General features: G+C 44.4%; 1 protein-coding gene across 2 annotated transcripts in view; it reads left to right on the top strand.

The window, feature by feature from the left end:
• The first annotated feature begins 298 nt into the window (after positions 1–298).
• NR4A3 (nuclear receptor subfamily 4 group A member 3) overlaps positions 299–19,845 on the top strand; it is a 42,800-nt gene continuing 23,253 nt past the window's right edge. The window contains exons 1-6 of one of the 2 annotated variants that reach the window (XM_012437553.2): positions 299–832; positions 4,062–4,235; positions 5,129–5,200; positions 6,431–7,386; positions 11,096–11,225; positions 11,660–11,832. In XM_012437553.2, coding sequence (XP_012292976.2) covers positions 6,433–7,386; positions 11,096–11,225; positions 11,660–11,832 — 1,257 coding nt within the window. In that variant the 5' untranslated portion in view covers positions 299–832; positions 4,062–4,235; positions 5,129–5,200; positions 6,431–6,432. The remainder of the gene's footprint in view (positions 833–4,061; positions 4,236–5,128; positions 5,201–6,430; positions 7,387–11,095; positions 11,226–11,659; positions 11,833–19,845) is intronic. The other variant, XM_012437552.2, reaches the window with a different exon arrangement.

Genomic DNA, 19,845 nt, shown 5'->3' with positions numbered 1-19,845 from the left:
CCCTGGCAAGCGGGTCCGCTGCAAAACGGCTGGCACCGCGGGTCCGAGAAGCCCCCGGGCCGGGGCCGGCCAAGCAGCGGAGTTTCCATTGTGCGGCCGTGCGACTGGCCGGGGAACGCGCGCGCGTGCGCGCGCACCCGAACACACACACCCTCCCTCGCACACGCGGAACCGGCTGGGCCAAGGGAGGGAGGAGGAGGGTGACGTAGCGTCCCATGGCGTCACATTGACGTCTCGCATTCCAGGCACTCTATGGAGAGGCCGCTAGGGCTCCTGTGGCATAAATGACGTGCCGAGAGAGCGAGCGAACGCGCAGCCGGGAGAGCGGAGTCTCCTGCCTCCCGCCCCCCACTCTTACTGCTCCTGCTCCTCCTCCGCTCCCCATACACAGACGCGCTCACACCCGCTCCCTCACTCGCACACACAGACACAAGCGCGCACACACGCTCCGCACACACACTTCACTCTCCCGCGCGCTCACACCCCTCTTTCCCTGAGCCCTCGCGGGTGCAGCGCGGCGCCGCAGCCGGACGCCCCTCCCGGGATCACTTTGCAACGCTGACGGTGCTGGCGGTGGCCGTGGAGGTGGGAACAGCGTCGGCATCCTCCCCCTGGTCGCAGCCCGAGCCAGGACGCCCGCGGAACCTCTCGGCTGTGCTCTCCCATGAGTCGGGATCGCAGCATCCCACACCAGTCGCTCACCGCCTCCGGGAGCCGCTGGGATTGTACATCGCAGCCCTTCCGGGACAGCAGCTGTGACTCCCCCCCAGTGCAGATTTCGGGACAGCTCTCTAGAAACTCGCTCTAAAGACGGAACCGCCACAGCACTCAAGTACGTATGAGATTCGCCCAGTTAATAAGGGGACTTGTTTAAAAAGTTGGCTAGCTGGGAAGCGTCGCTCCTGAAATTGACAACTTTGAGTGTGGGGTTTCCTCCCCCTACCTCACCGCCAGGCTTTGGCTTTGCTAGCCTAGCGGCCCGTAGGTTCTGGTCTGAAACTTTTCCCCAGTAGCTGGCCCGCGGGGATCTCTGGAGCTCGTGGGATTCCTCCCCCTACTCGAAGAGGCGAAAAGCCTCTAACAAAGAGGAGGACCGGGATTTGAGCTGTAGCGGCTCCAGCGATGTAATTCAGGGTTTTTCGGCTCTAGTTGTCATGGTAATGATGCTCTCGGCGGCGGCGGCGGCGGCAGCAGCGGCAGGGAGTTGCAGCTCCGGTGATGAACGGCAGTAATTTTCCTGCCTTTTAAGTAGGATTGAAAATAGGAGCTCTGGTGGGTCCAAGTTAATGTACCTAATGGTGGCACCGAGCTGCTTCTCTGGAAAGAAGCTGGGGAGGGAAGGGCCCAGGCAGAGGCGGCCAGAGTTTGCAGAGGCACTCGGAGGACCTCAGGAAAGAGGGCGTAATTGTAGGAATGTGGCTTATTGTATTGAAATGAACCTGGGGTTCCACTAGGCACGTCTCCCTGGCGTCGCTGACTTGCGGGTTTACACTTTTCCTTTAGGAGGTAAATCGGGTGTAATTGCCGACTCCAGCGGCCTGACACGTGTGGGGACGGTGTCCCTCTCCTCCGGACCTTGGCTCTGTGTGGGAAAGGCATGCTTTACTTTTCACTGACAGAACTAGCGCTTTTGGAGAAGTTGCTCCGAGTCTTTTACTCTTAGTAGAAATGAAAGTTCTCGGTGGTGAGACGAGAGCGGTCAATCGAGCGCAGGCTGCGGGGACTGACTTCCAAAGGCACCTCTCCAACCTGTTGGAAGCCTCGGAGCAGTAGCGAGGAAGAACGCATCTGTCCCTTGATTTCCAAGACCGTTCTTGGAAATTGCCTTTTATTTATTTATGCGTCCGGATTCTCCAGAGGGAAGAGCTACGAGGAGTTAGTAATCAGAAATATCAGGCTGTGATCACAGGGCCTTGGGGTGCCGGGAGAGAAGTACAGGGAGCCGTCAGTCATTGTCATTCCATCTAGAGTCCAATGCCGGATGTCTTTTCCCACGACGGGGAAATATTTTAAAGAGCTGAGTTGGGGCATGAAAAAGCTGCCCAACGAGGCTAATGGGCACAATGAATGAAGTTACTTTATTCGAGTTATTTTCTCTGAACAAGATGCTCGCAGTTAGTATCAAAGACTCCTTAGGCCATAGCAACCTTCACGCCCTCTCCCTCCCCCCGCACCCACCCACCCGGTTCCCTGGGACCGTGCGCTCACAGAAATTCTTCCCCGCGGTTTGTCTCGTCTCCCTCGGTCTTTCTGAGAATCTCAGTCTTTCCCTTTCTGTCGGTCTCTCCTCTGCTGCTATTGCCCCCGCCCAACCTCCGCCCCCGCTCCCCAGGGTTGGAAACTCCGCAGAGGAGCTCCGGTCACAATGGTGCGTTTCACGGTTTCCTCCACACACTCCACCACGGGGAGGGGAACACGGGGGTGTTCCTTTCGTCTGCCCACGAGAAAGAAAGGGGCTTTGACAGAGGTAGTTATTTCCTTCTAATTTACAACCCCAAGGCTCTGTGCTCCCGGCCCCGGCTGCCGCGAGCCGGAGCGGCAGAACGTGTTTTCAGGCGCTGAGGCTTTGCCTAGGTAACCGGCCGTTTGTAGGGCGGAGAGAGCGGCAGGGCGCTGGGCTGGGCTGGAGGAAAAGCGGTGTGGGTCCCTCCTGCGAACGCTGGGCACTCGAGGGGAACCCCTTCGTTGGGGAGACGCGGCCCCCGCCCATCCGAGTTCAGAGGCTGCCCCTCAGAGAAAGACTGCGCTCGAAAGGCCCTCGGGGAATGCGGGGCAGGAATGCGGGCACCCACTGAAGAAAGGGTGGGTGGGGCATTGCTGGAGACCCCCATTGAAGATGCGGGGAGACGGGAAGCACAGGCTACTTCCGTGGGAAGATCCGCTTCTACCCGCGCTGCAGCGAGCGAAAGCTTTCCGTCGGAGCAGTTCCGGCTGGAGCTAGGGGTGGCAAGGGAATCCCGCATTTCCTGGCCGTCGAGGGTTTCCCGGACCTGGGGGCTCCGAGTCCCTTTCTCTCTTCCTGCAGGCAAGCCCCGGGCTCAGCGGCGCCAAGAGACGACCCTCGTGGCCCCGGGCACCTCAGAGGTTTTTGGCTTGGTTTGGTTTGGGGGTGTTTCGGTCCTTGTTCCCACCCTTCGAGCTATGCCCACCAGGGACAAAGGGGGCGCTATAGGCCGGAGTTTGGGGCATCCAGATCCTAACCTGAGGCCTGCTGAGCTGCACTTTCAGCTACAAACTTTCGCGGCGGCTGTGCGTTGGTCCGGGAGCCGCGCTCGGCGCCCTCAGGAATGTGCCCCCTCTGGGCCGCTGGGTGGCCGGGAGCCTCCAAGCCGCCCACCCTCGAAGACACCGCCCTCTGGGTGCAGGGGACCTGCCTCCGCCCGCCCCATCAGCCACGAACGCCGTTCGCTTCATCCCCTAGATTCCAGCGCCAGCCTTCTCTTCGCTGTGTCCTTTTGTTTGCTTGACCCCTGGACCTCGAAACTCGAGGCTAATAGAAGCGAAGCTCCATTAGCATTTAGAATGAAAAGCGCAGACTTTCTTAATTCCTCGGGGCATTCATGCATTCGTTCCGGACCTTGTGCATTTCCTATGCAACTTGTAAAATTTGTATTTGAGGGGTGGGGGCTGGCGGAGTTGGAAAATGGCTTTTTTCCGCTGGTGAACACTAACTGACCCCCGTATTCGGGAGGAGCTCCTTCCTCAAGTGTTCTGCTTTCTTCGGTTTTCCTGACTTCGCAAGCTCGGAATCAATTGTGGGAGCAGAGAGATCAATTTCTGGGCGATGACAGGCAGCGCGTTTTTTTAGCCTCGGTTCTGGTGCCACAAAACGGCGGTAGGCGCCGTGGGTTCGTACAACCTTTCCTCGGCTTCCCCAAGGCCGTGTGATGCTTTCTTGCTCAGGGGGACTTCTGTACCATTAATCACCCTTAATTTTATGATAATTCTTTGTAATTAATGTAGCATTTCTAGAGGTTCCCAACCAATTCCCCAGTCCCAATGCGCCCAGCCCGGGCCGTAGTGATCCATCCTGGTCTCACTGTGACTTATGTCCTCTCCAGAGCCCACTGCGGAAGAGCGCAGCCCGGCAAGCCCGGGCCCTGAGCCTGGACCCTCCGCAGTGCCGGGCAGCACTGCCTGCGCTTCGCCTCGCCAGACGTCCCCTCCTCCTACACTCTCAGCCTCCGCTGGAGAGACCCCCAGCCCCACCATTCAGCGCGCAAGATATCCTCCAGGTAGGTCCGAAGGCAGGACGCCTTTCTCCTCACTAGCTGAGGGAAGCGGGTGGGGGAAACACACACACAGCGGGCAACGTGGTCGACCTGCCCAGTGCCAGGACGGTGACTGCTGACCGCGAATTTCACAGCACAGGTGGCTTCCTCACAGGAAGCTCCTCTGTATACCACACCCTGTTGCTACTGAGTAGAACAGCCAGATTAAATTAAGCGTTGCATTGCTCAAAATTAATTTTCCTAAGAGAAATATAAATACACCAATAGATTGGGGTATTTTATACATTTTAATTTCATTTTGCTCTTCTTTTAGTGTAAACATGTAAGAGTTATGGAATCACTTAGAGCAATACTGAACATTTTCATTTATATAAAACCCAAATCATTTGGGTGAAGAAGTTTGGATGATTGAAGCTCGGAGGGAAGGAGAAAAGCATTTGAACTGAAAACCAAAGAGTAAATTTGAGTTTGGCAAAAGAACAGATTCTAGATTTGATTTGTACCACCTCTTTACAAATTTGTTAAAGGAATAGTAGGTGCCAAGCCTGTATAGGCACCATAGATAATGCAGATAAATAGAATACAATCCCAGCAAGGTCATCTGCTAGCTAGAAACCTCAGAAAGACAGAAATAAGAGCAATAGGAAGGGATTGGCAGGGAAGAATGACAGAAAAGACTAAGGGAGAAATCCTAGAGGTGCTGAAGTGAGAAGGAGAACAGATGAAAGTTCAGGCAGTGTTCTTTCTTTTAAATGATTAGCCTTTCATTTCATCCCAACAATTGGACAGCAAGATAAGTAAACCTTTGACTTTAAACTAATGAGTGTATTTCTAAAGCCCTGCTTGGAAAAGAAAGGCTTGAACTGGCCTCTCCTCATCACTGCTTCTTCCAACAGGCCCTCATCATCTTTTTTCAAGTCAAGATTTCATCCCATACACGCATGACTCAATCAGATTTGGAAATGTGGGTAAGAGAAAGATGTCAAAGGAAATGTGAAGTATTCACTTCTCTGTTAGTCACACCTTTTACACCATAGACTCCAAAAAGGCGTAAAGCACCTGGTTTTCCTTTGGCTCAGAAAAACCAACCACCAGAAATCACACCCCACCCCCCGCCCTTTTTTTTTAACCATTTATATTTAGCCATAAAGGAAAATAATTAGATAAATCATCCACTATATCCAATAATTCTCAGAGCCTTCTCACTCAGTTCAGCCTCTCTGAACAATGGTAAGTACCCTGGATACCAGCCACTTTGGGAGCAACATAGTCAAACTGGCGGAGATATCAAGTCTATTCCGAAACTGCTTTTTTTAAAATCATGGGTACTAATTATGTCACAAGGAAATACCTATACTAACTTGCCTATTATGATAGTTATAAACTGTTATCACAAAACAGCCACTGATATGTTTTATTAGTTAGAATTGGGATATATATGTGTGTGTTTATATATATATGGGTGGGTGTTTTGTTGCAGCTGCTGATCTTTTTCTTTGCAGATGGTACAAACTCCCCCGAGTCCATTTCCTGGGCCTATGTCCCCACCTAGCTGACTGAAATTATCAACAGGGGTCCAGTTTGTGCAGGCTGCTAGCCCTATTGGAGGAGTGAGGAGAGGGTGGGACAAAGCAACCACAACGTGTGTGGGCAGGCTCAACTGGCATTATAAAATGTTAGAATGTCAACTCTCTCCTTTGGCCACTAAATCTCTCACAGGGTAGCTCTTTTTTGACTAATTCAGGTTCACAAATCAATGTGTGTGCCTTGGGGGGGGATCAATGGCTTCTTTCCCCAAAAATAAGCCGACTGGCTTTCTCTTTGTCTTCCTAGGTTATAGCTGAGGAGGCCACTCCAATTAGTTTATAGGACTCAAAGCCACTTTTTAAAACCATGTCTGAGCTTATGAGGAAAGACTTCAAGTTTCCCAAATCTGCTGGAGAGGACAGGGCAAGGGAAGGAAGATATGTACAGAGGTCCACAGGAGGCCAAGTTTTGGCACCCCCTTGTCAGGAATTCAGCTTCCTTACTAGGGATGAAGAAAATAAGTGTGGGGCTTTTTGTCTATGCTACCAGACGGAGAGGATGTCAGTTCCTCTCTATTTCCCAGATTAGAGAGCAGTGAACCCATTGCTGCCTGTTAGCTAGACAACCAGTGTTAACTTGCTTCTGAGAGACCCTTTTCTCTGTCTCTGCAGATATGCCCTGCGTCCAAGCCCAATATAGCCCTTCACCTCCAGGTTCCAGTTATGCAGCGCAGACATACAGCTCGGAATACACCACAGAGATCATGAACCCCGACTACACCAAGCTGACCATGGACCTCGGCAGCACTGAGATCACGGCCACCGCCACCACGTCTCTGCCCAGCTTCAGTACCTTCATGGAAGGCTACTCGAGCAACTACGAACTCAAGCCCTCCTGCGTGTACCAAATGCAGCCACGGCCCTTGATCAAGGTGGAGGAGGGGCGGGCGCATGGCTATCACCACCATCATCACCACCACCACCACCACCACCACCACCATCACCAGCAGCAGCAGCAGCCATCCATCCCTTCCGCTTCCAGCCCGGAAGACGAGGTGCTGCCCAGCACCTCCATGTATTTCAAGCAGTCCCCACCGTCCACCCCCACCACGCCGGCCTTCCCCCCGCAGGCGGGGGCGCTGTGGGACGACGCGCTGCCCTCAGCTCCCGGCTGCCTCGCGCCGGGCCCGCTGCTGGACCCGCGGATGAAGGCGGTGCCCCCGGTGGCCGGCGCGCGCTTCCCGCCCTTCCACTTCAAGCCCTCGCCGCCGCACCCGCCCGCGCCCAGCCCGGCCGGCGGCCACCACCTCAGCTACGACCCGACGGCCGCCGCCGCACTCAGCCTGCCACTGGGAGCCGCAGCCGCCGCGGGCAGCCAGGCCGCCGCGCTCGAGGGTCACCCGTACGGGCTGCCGCTGGCCAAGAGGGCGGCTGCTCTGGCCTTCCCGCCGCTCGGCCTAACGCCTTCTCCTACCGCGTCCAGCTTGTTGGGGGAGAGTCCCAGCCTGCCGTCGCCGCCCAACAGGAGCTCGTCGTCGGGCGAGGGCACGTGTGCCGTGTGCGGGGACAACGCCGCCTGCCAGCACTATGGCGTGCGCACCTGCGAGGGCTGCAAGGGCTTCTTCAAGGTGAGCCCATGCCGCCCCCTCCCCTTTGCACCCAGGCCCCTCGCTGAAGGGAGCTTCTAAGTGGGCGGAGGAGCGTCCTGGTCCTTCCGGGTTTGAGCGCTGTAATGCGCAGGCCGCGTTCCTACAGTTCTTCCTAGTACCTTCACATCCATTTTCTCAGGGGCTTGCCACTGAGGTCCATGTACAGCTGGCCACCCCAGATGGACTCCGGGGGTCCGTGAACGTCCTGGCCTGACACTGCCCTATGAACATTTTTTCCGGAGAGCTTTCAGCAGCGTCTTAAAAGGACCTGTGACTTAGAAAATGTAAAAACCTCATTGCTTTCTTTGTCCATCCAGGGTGTCTGAGGTGATAGGGTGTGCATACCAAGCCCTGGACATTTATGTCTCATTTAATCTTTACACTAAGAGCTGGTGCTCTAGAGTCAGACACACCTAAGATTGAATTCTGGCTACTCACTAGCTATTTTTAGTAACAGTGTTTTAAAGGTAGGTATTAATTATCCTTGTTTTGTAGATGAGGATGTTGAGGTTTGGAGAAGTTAATCAGCTGCCTCAGGACACACCTTCAGAAAGGGAGATGGAGGCAGGATGCCAGCCCATGTTTGACCCCAAAGTCCACTCCCTTTACATAGTTCTGCAGCTCTGGGAGACAGGGGCAGCTGTCTAGATGCATGTGAGGCAGCTTTTTCCACAGAAGATAGAACTTGGGGTTCTCGTGTCCTCCAGAAACCCTTCTTTACTTCTGTACCACATATAGTGCCAGGCATAAACACAGTTCATTCCCTCATAGGCCTAACAGAGAAATTTTACAGTGGGAGGGCCATCAGCCTCCCCCATATTTTACCCACGAGGAAGCTGAGGCCTGGAGGAGCAGTGAAGCCTTATGTAGGCTGTAAGCAGTAATTTAGCTGCCCATGAGATGTTTCCAGCTGATTTCTCCTGACTCCTGAACCTTTCAGTGTTATTTCTGCCACTTAGGGAAAAGACCTTGCTCTTTTGCTCTGCCACATTTTGCTATTGACTCCCAGACTTTATCAGACACTTACTTCTGTGTCATCCTTCTCACTCCCCACACTACTGGCCATTATTTCAGGCATTTACAAACCCACACAAATTATTACCTATCCTCCAGTGCTGGACAGGGTAGAGAGAAAGAGGAAGGGGGATGCTGATTGGGTAACTGGGATTTGGGAGGCCAATAGAGTGTATCTGGGAGCATACTGGAATTGGAGAGAGAAGAATCAAATAGAAGACCTTGATCTTTCACCTTCCAATTGTATCATGTTGGGCATGACATTTCATTCTAGGCCTGTTTCCCGATCGATGAATAAAATTCAGAGAAGGGCTGTGTATTCAATGAGATAAAAATACATATGAAAGTACTTTATAATCTTTAAAGGGCTATAAACAATAGCTCATTATTAAACAAAAGCTATAAAGTATTTGTAAAAATGCACATTTGTGGAGGGATATACGTAGCAACAAGCAACAGTTATTTTTGATCTTCAGATAGTAATCATGTCACTACCTGAATTCTGCAGATAAATGAGAAAATGTTTGGAAAGACTGCAGTATGTTAAGTGCCCTACAGATATTTGGGATTATGATGTTTTAAATGCAGAATCTTGGCCATTTTATTTTATTTTTTAGCCACTTAGTTTAGCCATTTTTTGTCTTTCTTTCTCAAGCTTTATCAGAACTACTTTCAAGTAACTTCATTCCTTTAGCAGATTTTATTTTTACAGGATTTCAGTAGAAAGTGCTGAAGGACAATGAAACTGGCAGCAGAAAGAGGGAAAAGAAACAAAAAGAATTATGAATAATCTACAAATACAATTATCCCTAAATAATTGAGAGTTGACCAAAATACCAGAGTGGTAATACATTCTGAGTCTAGAAATGTCAATTAAGTGTTCCCCAACAGCTTCCCTTTTCTGCAGCAATCCCTTGAAAACAAATCTATACTTGAAAAGGTGGAGGCAAGATGGGGGGGGAACCACCCCACAGAACTGTTAATTAAGGGAACCAGAGCGGGTTTTACCCAGTGGCTTTCTACCATTAAATTGAATTCTTTAAAAATGTGACATGAAGTGCAGTTAATGATAGGAATTCGGTGATTGAACCATAACGATCTCTCCCTGTCCTTAAACTGTGTACACACACAAATGTAAGGAAGGCTTCAGGTTATTGGGAAAATGTATACCTGAAGCAAAATGCCACCAGCAGTCAAATTGGCACATAGCCTTGAGGATGATGGCAAGAAGTAGAGTGTTAGAAATTACTGCATGTTCAATGAAAGCTTTATTCAGGAAACACACGTTTCCTACCCTTACAGACTGCTAAGAATTTAAATGCTGGAACCTTAGAAGTGTGTCTGTGTTTCAGAATTTTGCATTTTAAACTAAAATCACCTACTAAGGCAGGGAAAACATGTCTTAGACTTGAGATAGGTTGACTTTGTTAAGTTTTATATAAGCAATCTAGAAACTATCCCCTAAAATGAAATTAAAAGGTAATAGGGTAAAACTGAAACATGGGGGTTGAGGATGACTGAAAGTAAAGGTTGAAAGAAAATCTAGATGTCTGAACACAAAATAGATCATGAAGCCCAAGTTACCTGGATTTCTTTCTTTCTTTTTTTTTTTTTTTTAATGCAGCCCAGGCTTCCCAAATAAATTCCAACTTTCTGTTCTATTAGGAGTTGTATAGATCCAGGTAATTTCTGAACAGTTTCACCCTAAATGGTAAAATACATTCATTTGCACAAATGTTTTCAATTTTAAAAGCAAGCATTTGTTTAAATTTGGAGGATGAAATATGTTTATATCTCCATGTGTTATTTCCAAATTATATGGATTCTGAAAAACACAACATTATTTTTCTATCCAAGCTCAAGTTTTATGATATTTTTTACAATACGGTTATTTTGGTATCTATGTCAATAGTCATTTATGAAATGACCTATTAATAGGAATTTGCACTGAAAATATATGGCTCTCGCATTTCTTTCTTTGTCTTATTTTTTTATTCCTTAGGGTTTTTTGTTTTCTTCCTTAGATATGATAATGATTTCTAATAACTACTTTTAAGCTTTTGCTTTGAAAAATCAGAAATGGCCTGTTTATCATATATGGTCTTTAAAGATAAAATAAGCTATACAGGCTGATTAAGTGAAATTTTTTGCATTAAAGTATTATTTCCTATACGTTTTAATCAGAAAAATCCTGATTTTGCTTTTTATGATTTCATCTCTGTTGGGTAACAAAGCCAGTTACTATGATATTTGACTTACAATAGTGATAGCAAACAAAGTACATCCCAGATAATTTTGATTTTATTTTAATAAGGTCAGCAATAATCAGGGGAGTGGAACAAGTAGAAAATTGTTCCCAAAGGGATATTAAAAGTGGAGATAATCTAATTCTCCAAGGTATGATATGTTGACCTGGTAATTTCAGATATGATTTTATCATTCAGAGTTGGGTGTCTCCTGAGACTTGCTTTAGAACAATCCGAGATGATTTTCATTGTCAGCAGCTAACACTAATAAAATTGTTTTTCCTGCAGGCTAGTGTGTTACGAAATTAAATTTATCGAATTATATGAATTGCACTGTCGCTTTTCACATTGTAATTAAAATACATCTTGTCAGGTCCTACCTCTTTCCAGAAACTATCAGTTGACTATCTTGTATTATATTTTCTCAGAGAACAGTGCAGAAAAATGCAAAATATGTTTGCCTGGCAAATAAAAACTGCCCAGTAGACAAGAGACGTCGAAACCGATGTCAGTACTGTCGATTTCAGAAGTGTCTCAGTGTTGGAATGGTAAAAGAAGGTATGGTATAATGCTTTTTACCCAGTTTGCTCATACATATTCTCAGAAATCACTGAAAAAAAAGTTAATATTTACACTTGTTCCTTTTTCCTTTCAACATTTTGTCATATATATCTACATTTTAAAATAACTGAGGACTAGTCTAATTTCTCAAAATTAATAGAGAACTTGTATACATACATCTTTGCTCTATTTTAGAAGGAGACTTTTAGTGCTAATTCATTACCAAATGTAAATATGGGTGGCTTTTATGCTGCTTGCTTCAACTCTCATGAAATCATTGTGTGAATATTATTCTAAACTTATTGCCACTTTTAAATGGTTGGTCTCCTTAACGATTGCTCAGCTATAATGTGTTTTTATTCCCTTTTGTGATTTATGGTCATTCATAACATAATCTTTGAAGATTTTTTTTTTGTCTCTTTTGGCATCAGTTGTCCGTACAGATAGTCTGAAAGGGAGGAGAGGTCGTCTGCCTTCCAAACCAAAGAGCCCATTGCAACAGGAACCTTCTCAGCCCTCTCCACCTTCTCCTCCAATCTGCATGATGAATGCCCTTGTCCGAGCTTTAACAGACTCAACACCCAGAGATCTTGATTATTCCAGAGTAAGTTTTATGATTTCCTCCTCTCAAATGAATGATCAGGGTCTCTATTTATGGTACTTGCCATAAGAGTTGATTGAATGATTTTGCGTCTGGCACCGTGTTAGACAGTTTTCGTACCTTTTCTGTATTTCTCACTTCATTTAGCAATTCAGCGCATCCATTGCGCCAAATAATTTTTGCCTTATTGAATCTCTAAATGCCTTAACAAATGACCCTGATGGTGCTGCACCTGTCATACACATCGTTGCAGGATTCCTGGTGTTTGTGCCAATGAAAATATGCACAGGCGAACTACAATTTGTAGATTTCTCTCATGACCTAGACAAAGTGACTACTTTTTTTTTTTTTTTCATATTGTGTTCAAACCATCTGGGTGAGTCTCAAGTTATTCTTAAGCAGTTTATGCAATTGCATCAACATTGATTAACCTGCTGCTTATTCCGAGAGATTAGACCATTGGTGGAGAGGAGCGAGCTCTGGCTGTGACATCAGATGTCAGGAGGACTGGGATGGAACACCACCTATGCTGCTTCCTGCCTGTGTCACCTGGTTCCTGCTTTTGGCTCCCTCCTTCCTACAATGGAGATGATTACAATATTTAACCTCAGAGGGGTATTGTGAACACCAGCCACACAAGAATGATGGTTGTAAAAACATTTTGAAGATTATAAATGACAATTGCTGTTGTTATAGTTAAGTCAACCAAAACATACCAACATTTTTATTTCATATGAGATATAGTAAAATCCCATCAGTCTGAACCCTGCAAATTCCTCAGAATTTGGGTAACACAGAGAAAAGCCACAAGAAAGGATTTTCTCAGCAAATGAATAAATAGTTCTGTAAGGCAATTTATTTAAATGACTTAGAAAAGCAAACTTCTAGTAAAACAGGGTCTCAATGAAGAGGGAAGGGAAGGAAAAAAAGTCTACAATTATTGAGCAGTTTCTATATGCTAGACATTGTGGTACATTGTCTCATTTTATCCTTTAAACCACCATGAACTGTAGGCATCATTATCCCTTCTACTTGAAGACAAAAAAAAACTTAGAATCACAGCTTGTGCTCAGATAAAGAAATATCAGTCTAGAGGCCTCCAGTCAGTTGATCTGTCTTGGTCGCTACTACCAAACTGCTCTCCCCAGGTCTAATCAGTGTCTCAAGCTTCTGGTCTAATGGCTGGTAAAGAGTGAGTGTGTCCCTGCTATGTACCCTTCTCTTAGGTTGCAGTGTTGATAGAAATGATTAGTGTGCCTGCTGTGATCCTCTTTCCCTCTTCCCTACCCTCATTATAGGCTTCGAAGTCTCCTCTCTGCACCTGATCATAAAACATCATATGAGAAGCATGGTAGATCCTTAGCATCAAAGGTTGAGGACTCTTATTCTGATTATAAGTAGTGGCTCTTGACTAAAATCAAGTTTCAAATAATAGTGTAAGAGAATAAAGCAGAATAATAAGACTAAGTTAACAGTTTAGGCTTCTTTGGAATTATGCGGGCCTAGATGAAAATCCCAACACTGTCATTTACTAGCTAAGTGACCTTGAGCAACTGATTACACCTTTTGATGCCTCAGCTTCCTCATCTGTGATATGAGGGTAACAATAATATCTACTTCCTGGGGTTGTTTGTGAAGATTAAATACAATTATACTTGTCAAAGCTTTAGCACAGTGCCCTGAATGTTATTTCCTTGGCCAGACTTTCTTACTCTGCCACTTGTTGAATGTCCTAATGAGCATGAACACTACACATCAGATATCATGCAGAACACTCTTAAGGTAAGTAGTATGATCTCTATTTCACAGATAAGGAAATTTAAACTGGGAGAGGCTAAAGGGCTGAATTGCCAAAGGTCATGTAGCTAATATGCAGCAGAGATAGAATTAGGAGCCAAGTGTACTAGGAGCCAAGTATATTGAACCCAAAATCTGTGTTCCTAAATACCAAGCTTCACTGTCTCTCTGGTTCCAGTGAGAGTGGGTGCTAGAAAAGTATTCAGGAATGAAGAGTTATCCTTCCAGAAGCACCCTGGCCTCTCAATATGCAGTTCATCTCAATTAGTGAAGCTTCTTAGCACTGCCTAGGCTAAGGCTAGAGCATACAATTTGACATTGTTCCAGGGCATTTGAAAGCACGCTAGATGGCCAGTTAAGATAATTTAGGCCTCAAAAGTGATTTTTTTGGCCCCAAATTATCCAATTATCAGTCTACATGGCCTAATTAGTCATTCAATGGCAAAGCCTTCCCAGCACTTTGAGTTGTCCCAGCTGGGAACTGTCTCCACACTGAAAAATCAATCTAGTATGTTTGCTTGCCTTTGCACCATTCAGTCTGTTAGTCTAGAGTCATCATCTTCATCAACAAACATTTATCCAATTTAATTGTTAGCTTTGTCCAAAATAGCAGATTGACCATGCCAGAGTCTGGGTCACATTGGTACTACCTTTGGGGCCTGGCTCAATTTTGCAAAGCATATTTATTTTAATTGCATTATTTTGGAATCAGGTTGAACCTCATAACTTGGATTCCCCTGCTTTTAGATGGCATTACACAATTATCAAAAATTGGACCCGAATCAACTAAATTAAAAGACTTTTAAAAAATACAGTGAGTTTTCATCAAAAACTTGGATGAAAGCATAGGAGCATGCTGATCACATTTGCAGATGACAGAAAGCTGGGAGGGATCGCTAATATGATGGATGTCAGTATCAACATTCAGAGTAATCTCGACAGGTTGGAACAGGAAGGGTGAAGCCATCACAAAGAAAGTTAACAAAAATAAATGTGAAGCTCGGCATTTAGAATTTAAACAAATGGGAGAGCCTTGGCTTGTCAGTGGTTCATGTTAAGAAGATCTGGGAGATTATTCCATATACACTCAATATGAACCAACGACATGTGTGGTAGAAGGGAGGGATGCTACATTACCTTCAGCTGCATTAGTAGAAGTATGGGACCAGACCCAAGTTGATGATGGTTGCATGGACTCTGTCCTGTCAGACTGTACTTCACGGATTGAGTCCAGTTCTAAACTGGGATTCACTGTTTCTGGGAACTTGTAATAGATGATTGGGGGAAATGGAAATATGTAGGCAGGAAGGGAAAAGATTTGGTGAAATTGGGCCACTCTTTTGCCCTATAGCAAAAAGAACTATTCTCCCAAAGACAGATCCAGAGAGAGAAAGAGTGGGGGGACCTCTTCCCGCTCACTTGTCTAATGACAAGTATTGGCCATACTAGCTGCTGTGGAAGTGTGAGTTCATCAGCGCAAGGACTAATTAAGGTCATTTTAGTTTTAGCTTTTTGGGGAACTCCATACTGTTTCCCATATGGCTATACTAATTTACATTCCCATCAGCAGTATATGAGCATTCCCCTTTCTCTACATCCTCACCAGCATGTTAGTCTTTTTATAATAATCATTCAAATTGGGGATACCTCCTTGTGGTTTGGATTTTCATTTTCCTGTTGATTTGTGATTTTGAGAATTTTTAAACAAAAATTGGCTGTTGGCTATTTCTGTGTCTTCTTTTAAGAAATGTTTATTTAGGTTTTTACCTATTTTTTAAACAGAATTCTTTTCTGCTATTGCGTTGAATTCCTCATATATTCTGGTTATTAATCCCTGTCAGACGGATAGTTTGCAAATATTTTCTCCCATTCTGTAGGCTTTCACTTTTTAAATTATTTCCTTTGCTGACCATCACATATATTTTTTAAATAATTTCACTTAAGTCTCCAGCTCTGTGTGGTATAATTTATGGTTTAATTTTCTTAATACTGTCATTCACCAAAATTCAATTTTCATAATACCTTCCTTCTTAAAATTTTACATTTACAAATTCATAGAACTGGAGGTGACCTTTGGATTGTCTAATCCAACTCCCATATTTTGAGAAGAGTAAATTAAGGATTAAAGAGGTTAACTGGCTTGCCTAATGTCAGTGACAGAGTAGAGGACAAGATCCAGATCTCATCACTCAAAGTAATATGTTCCTATTTCATCATACTGCCACTTTTATTTAATGATGATGTACTATATTTTTGAACATAGAAACTTTAAATTACAATTATATATATATATAAAAATTACAATTATATATAATATAATATATATTATATATATATATATATAGATCCAGATCTCATCACTCAAAGTAATATGTTCCTATTTCATCATACTGCCACTTTTATTTAATGATGATGTACTATATATAAGATCCAGATCTCATCACTCAAAGTAATATGTTCCTATTTCATCATACTGCCACTTTTATTTAATGATGATGTACTATATTTTTGAACATAGAAACTTTAAATTACAATTATATATATATATAAAATTACAATTATATATATATAAACCCAATGGATATATATATATATATATATCCATTGGGTTTTTTTTGAAGGCAAACCATTCTGAGATGGATAAAATGAAAAACAAAACTCTCTGCTTCATTTATAGCTGCCTTATTCTACTCCTTAGCAGTGTTTTAGTGTGTATCCATAATTTATTACATGCTAAATAAGAATTTGCCCTGTCAAGTTTGAGAGTTGATTTGAGCCCTACAATTTATTAAAGATGCTAGCTTCCCCCAATGAGTCAGGTCAATAGAAAAAGGAGGAAATGTGTTGCCAGCCCAGTATGTTTTAATCTTCATGTACCAGCATGTGTTCCTTTAAGGTAGTAAGTGAGCAGTTTTCTCTGTTTGTGGGAATGGGAGGTGGAGGGGTTTTGTTCCAAGTCACAGAGGGAATGAATGTTTTAGAGGCCAGAAAGAGCTCCTGAGTTTTGTGAAGCATTCCTGGCTCTGGGACCTTCACTTCTCCTTTGGGCCAAACTTCTCTCCCTTAAAAGTGAGCTCAGATCATTGTACATCAGTGCAGTCAAAATATGTCACGTTTGATTTGTCTCTCCTCAAAATGTTGCTATTCTCTGCCCCACAGTTGCTTTTAATTTAGCAATACAAGTCTGTATAGATACTGGGCTTGGCTTCAGAGGCTGCATAATTACTAATGAGAAAATATACTTAGTGTCTTCATTAGTTGGTCATTTCAAGTATTTTTCAGCATACTAGGATGTTTTCTGGTAATCAGTGCCACTTAATGTAGTAAGAGACTCGCAAATACGAGAGATACTGCCCAGATAAAACCAGGCATCAGCAAATGGTATTTAAATGTGCTAACAAGATAGCCTATGATACAATGTGGCTTAAGACAGGTTAGATCTACAAGGTAAGCAGAACGAAACTGCAAAAGGAGTGGTTTCATAAAGCATCTCAGAAGACCCTATCAAACTGATACCAATTTACTAGATGATTTCAGGCCAGTTCCTGTCCCTGTGTGGGCCACAGTTTCCTGATCCAAATGGTAAAGAGGAATAAACTAAATTCATTCCCATGATCTCCTCTAACCTTCATTCCCTGATCTTCTGTCCATAATATTAAGCTATAGTTCCACTATGGGTACAGGTCAGCATTTCCTAAAACATGGTGCCCAGACTGCTTCTACCAGAAAGAGCTGGTGTATTTGCTTTAAAATGCAGATTCCCAGGCCACACCCACTCAGACATACTGAAACAGAACTGGGAAGAAGAGGAGGCAGCAAAAATCTGTATTTTAAAAGGTGCCATCGGATGATTCTTTGGCACACTAAGGTTTGAGAGCCATGGATATAGTTTATAATAACAACTCAATTTTACCTTGAATTTTCCAGCTTTTCCTAGGGTTGAGAAGGGATGAGCAATAGAGATATAAATTTTCTTGAAAGCAATTAATTCATTTAGCAAATACTGATTAAATGGCTACCTAGTAGTAGGCACTGTCCAGGGCAATGGACACATTGCTGAAGAAGATAAAGCCTTATCCACATGAACCTTACATACTAGTAAAGGAGAAAAAGTAAACAAACATACAACTGTAGTGATGTCATTGGTGGGAAGAGAGGAGTTTTTTGCTTTTTGCATTTTGGAGTGGGGAGCGTAGAATTAGATCAGAAAAGAAAAAATTGGAGGGAAAATAAAACATTGAGAATTGTTTTCATTGCCAATTTTTAAAATGTCACTTTTTAAAGTGTAAGAGTCTAAGAATATGTATACATAGTTTGACCTATACAATGATCACATCTAAAATTTTTAGAGCTATAAAGAATTGAGAAAAGTAACATTTTAAGGGAAAGAAAAACGTGTCCCTAGCATAGGCTACATATTTAGCCAGAGCTGAAAGTGAAATAGAGTAAATATTAGATTCCACTCTGCTATTAAAGCCTCACATCACTAATTTTTGAGGGGTGGTATTTTCCATGGGTCTCTCTTAATTTCTACACAAATATCTCATTTTGGACCTGGGCTATTGCTGAAGTCTGACTCGTATAGCTATGTTACTGCCTTATGAAACATGCAGACCCATTTTTGTTTAAATAATATCCATTGCTGTTGTTTGCAGCTCTAGATTCTCATTCTAGGTGCTTCAGAGAAACCTTCTTTAGGCATTGGCTGTCAGTAAATGTAATACCGTGTCTTTGATTAGTGAGAAAGCCAGAGTTCTGACAAATCAATAACCCCTATAAGGCTGGAAAAAAATAAGCATTAACAGGAAAAAAATTCCATTTAAAGATTTTTTTTGCATTTGACCTATGTTTGTTTGTCATAATCAGTAAGCAAATATTTCTAGATTTTCTTTTTGAAACACTGAAACCCACTTAGCCCAGAGATAGCACCATCAATGTAAGGCAGCAGAGAAGCAGAGCTGGGAGTCCAGTCCTTCTAACTCTAGGACCAGTATTCATTGAGTGAGGTTTTTCTAAACTGGTAGGCCAGGCAGAGAAAGAATAAAATGTTTTGTTCCATTCCTTTCAATCTTTTCTCCAATAGAGGAGACTTTTCTTTTCCTCCAGCATTGGATGCTGACCCTCCAGTCACCCCCAAGTTACTGGTGGCTCAGGCTGAATTCAGTTTGGCTCCACAATTCTGAGACTTGGACCAAAACTACTGCAGGTGAAGCCCAGAGGATCTGGCTGGAGTCTGGCAGGCCCGGCTGGCTGGCTTTCCTTCTTGCTGTGCTCCATCAGAGAAAAGTACACACACAAGGTGGGCAGGGATTTCACTTCCCTGTGTGCAGGAGGCATGAAATGTGAGCCCAGCAGGGGCAGAAGCCTGCAGAGGACCCTGCGTGAACGCTATGTGCTCTGGTGGATTCTGAACAAATAATGGAAGCAGAGAAATTGTTGAGTTGTGAGCCATGGATTCAGGGGAGTCAGTGCAGGAGGTAGCTGTCAGAGCCATTCTCAGGGGAAACTATTCATTCTTTAGTCTTTTTCTTTCCATTTAACCCACTATTTTAAAAGAAAATAATGCTGAATCAGTGTCAAGTTCCAGGCAATAATATCATACCTAGTGTTATTAGTAATATTTAGAATCATTTAATGCAAGTGCCAGAAAGAATCTTAGGGATCAGCTAGTCCACTTGATTCCTGTTCCAGAGGCTGAAACCGACTCAGAGAGGTTAAGTGACTTGTCTAGAACTGCACAGCAAGTCAGTGCAGAGCCTGGATGAGGACCCCATGACCTGCTGCTCAGTCCAACATACTTTCCTTTACTCCCACTCATTTGGGAGTTTCACAAGTAGCTCCCTCAGTTTTTGAAAGGAAGGATCTGCCCTGAATTTCATTCTGCTCTTGGAGAACGTATGGAATTATTAAATAGATTTGTAAGTAAGGAGAAAGTAAAAAACAAAAGAGTTAATTCCCTTTTTCCCACTCTCTTCCAGTTAAGAGTCTGTATGCCAAAAGGAGGTAGTGGGAAGTGTCTTATGACATAGGATCGTGCCATTATCCATAAATATCTTTGGGAAGGAGAACTGCTTCCTTCTCCAGACTTTGCTCCCATGCTCTATGACATCACAGAATATTCAGGACTTCATAGAATGCCAGGCACTGTGTAGGATTGTTGGGAACAGAGGAGCCAGGGCTCTGAACTGAACCAGATGTTATAGGATCTTAGAACATCAG

The sequence above is a fragment of the Aotus nancymaae genome, unplaced genomic scaffold (genome assembly GCF_030222135.1).
Source record: "Aotus nancymaae isolate 86718 unplaced genomic scaffold, 86718_ANA_hifiasm-v0.15.2.pri h1tg000003l, whole genome shotgun sequence".
Classification (NCBI taxonomy): domain Eukaryota; kingdom Metazoa; phylum Chordata; class Mammalia; order Primates; family Aotidae; genus Aotus; species Aotus nancymaae.
The sequence above is the reverse complement of the archived record's forward strand: the minus strand, read 5'-3'. Positions and strand labels throughout refer to the sequence as shown.